Source organism: Myotis davidii, unplaced genomic scaffold (genome assembly GCF_000327345.1).
Source record: "Myotis davidii unplaced genomic scaffold, ASM32734v1 scaffold208, whole genome shotgun sequence".
NCBI lineage: Eukaryota > Metazoa > Chordata > Mammalia > Chiroptera > Vespertilionidae > Myotis > Myotis davidii.
The window spans coordinates 2,503,994-2,506,383 of record NW_006299706.1 but is presented as its reverse complement, the minus strand read 5'-3'; the positions used below and the strand labels follow the sequence as shown (position 1 = coordinate 2,506,383).

General features: G+C 53.6%; 1 protein-coding gene across 1 annotated transcript in view; it reads right to left on the bottom strand.

Annotated features, from left to right (window-relative positions):
- Positions 1–1,055: 1,055 nt before the first annotated feature.
- Positions 1,056–2,390, bottom strand: part of LRRC71 (leucine rich repeat containing 71) — a 15,532-nt gene continuing 14,197 nt past the window's right edge. The window contains 1 exon segment of the mRNA XM_015571788.1: positions 1,056–1,980. Coding sequence (XP_015427274.1) covers positions 1,861–1,980 — 120 coding nt within the window. The 3' untranslated portion in view covers positions 1,056–1,860.

Sequence of the window (2,390 nt, the reverse complement as noted above, 5' to 3'; positions counted from 1 at the left end):
AGCTAAAAACTGGGTGGGCCCCAGAGTAGGGGGTTCAAATGCTGGAGTCCCTAAGTTCACCCAGGACCACCCCAGGAGCCACTGCAACATTGGCCCCTGTTACCATGTCCATGGCACTCCCCACAGACTCACAGAATATACACACTGTGCTAGGTGTATATATACATATATAAATATATATATAATATATAAAATACAGATATGGAAATGACTGTTCTGCTGTTAAAATAATGTATACTCTTATTTTCTTCCTTTCATGATTAAGATTTTTTTTTAAGAAAAGTTAAATATTCTTCAACTGTCGTGGTGTGTGAGTGATTCTTGGAACTGCTATGATAAAAGGTATTGTGGTGGTTCCCCCTGCGGCTGGATAGAGGGACAGAAAGACGTCCCCCCTCACCCGACGTCCAGTCCCAGACCCAGCTCTTGCCATATTCTCTCCCAAGCTCCAAATGTGTGCTCACCGAAGTACAGTTGGGCAAACTAAGGTACACAGCCCCATGGCCAAAACACCAAAAGACACTTCACCCACTTAAACACACACACACATACATACAGGAGCGGTGGATCCTAAGTCACGAGACCTCCTGAGCTGCCCTCAGTAAGCGGCAGGGCTTTAAAGGCAAACATGCAGCGGAGGGGCACCCCCTGCAGGCTCTGCACCCCCAAGCCAGCCACGACCGACAAAGCCACATCCTCTGACTAACCATCCAAATCTTCACTATCTCTTTGCCTTCGCTGCTGGCCTTAGAGACAAATTCTCTTTCAGCCCTAATATCCTTCCTCCTAACCTATAACGATTCCAGGTGCTGACCTCGTGAGCTTATGGTCTAGTTGGGCATGAGAATTAGTGCACAGTCATTGGTGCTTAAGTGTGAATAAGAATGGACTGGAAAGGTTCACAGCAGCTTTACCTTAGAGCAGCGGTTCTCACCCTGTGGGTCGCGACCATCGGAAAACACATATAGCAGATCAGATATTTACATGACGATTCATAACAGTAGCAACATTACAGTTATGAAGTAGGAACGAAAATAACTTTATGGTTGGGGGTCACCACAACATGAGGAACTGGATTAAAGGGCCGCGGCCTTAGGAAGGTTACTGCCTTAGAAGGATCAGGTAGGAACACCTGGGGAAGCTGAGGGGACTAGGCTCGCCAGGCCCCTGTAATTGCTCGTGTTCTCGTGTTGGGACTCTAACGCTGGCCAGGTTTCTGCAGCAGCTCAGCCAGCTGCCAGGGCTGAGCAGGTGGTCAGAGGCCGAGAAGCCTGGAGGGCCACTGAGCTTCACCAAGAGTGCTCTCGGCAGGGAGAGCACATCTCTGTCGTGGCAACAGAGTGAGGGAAGGGGGACCAGGTTAGCTGCCCAGAGGGGAAGGGGGGACACTTCCCTGGAAGCCCCCTGTAAAGTGGCTCTGGGCTCCCAGGAGCCAGCCCTGCGCGCTCCGCCTTGTGGGAGCCACACGCACGGGCCCCCAGCTCTCCTGACTCCTCTGGCCCTGCACCATTTGGGTGTCCTGGCTTAGGATTGCGGACATCTGTAGGTGCAGGTGCTCCAGGAGCATGGGTGAGAGTGCTGTGGCCTGAGCAAGCAAGAACTAGGCCCTCGGGAGGCAGGAGAGCAAGGCCCGGCAAACTGCAGCGAGCGATTCAGCCATTCCTGGCCGTTAGATGAACAGACTCGAGAGTCCAAATGGTCCAAGTATTTCCAGAACAAAGTTTTTAGACAATTTCAAGGGGAAAGTACAGCAGTGGCCTTTGTTACTGACCTGAGATCTCACCTAGGGAGGTCAGCCCACACCCGGGCAGGAGATGCTTCTGTGGCCAGAGCCTGTGAGCAGGAGAGGGGAGGGGGGCCCTAGGTGGCGGAAGCCAGGGCCTCCTCCTCTCTGTGCTTGGCCTTACTGATGGGGTCCCTTGGCAGCATCAGTTCCTGCATCATCATGTACATGGGGTTTTGCGGGGAGAAGTTGTTTTTCTGAAGGAGGAAAAGGAAGGCCGATGGCTGACAAAAGGGATGGAAATGAGTTTTCTGGGAGGAAAGTCTCTGGTCAGGATGGGTGAGGGGCTGCGGGATGGGGACAGACGGCAGAGTGAGTATGTGCTGATCTTACAGCAAGACAGACTCACCGCCAGGGACAGCCAGAGCAGCCCCACGGGGCCCTTGGCCGCACTCTTGGAGGACCTGGAGAACTGCGCCTGGTACCGCACCACGTTGAGGAAGCCCTCCAGCCCCACCTCGGTGATGCGGTTTCCTGGTGGAGGGAGCCGAAAGTGCCTCTTACACCACCACCCTCAGGGCACACCCTCCACAGCCTCACTCCACCCCCACCAGCTCCCAGCTCCCAGCTCCCAGCTCTGACACTGCCTTCCCTCAGCTTTTTCCTT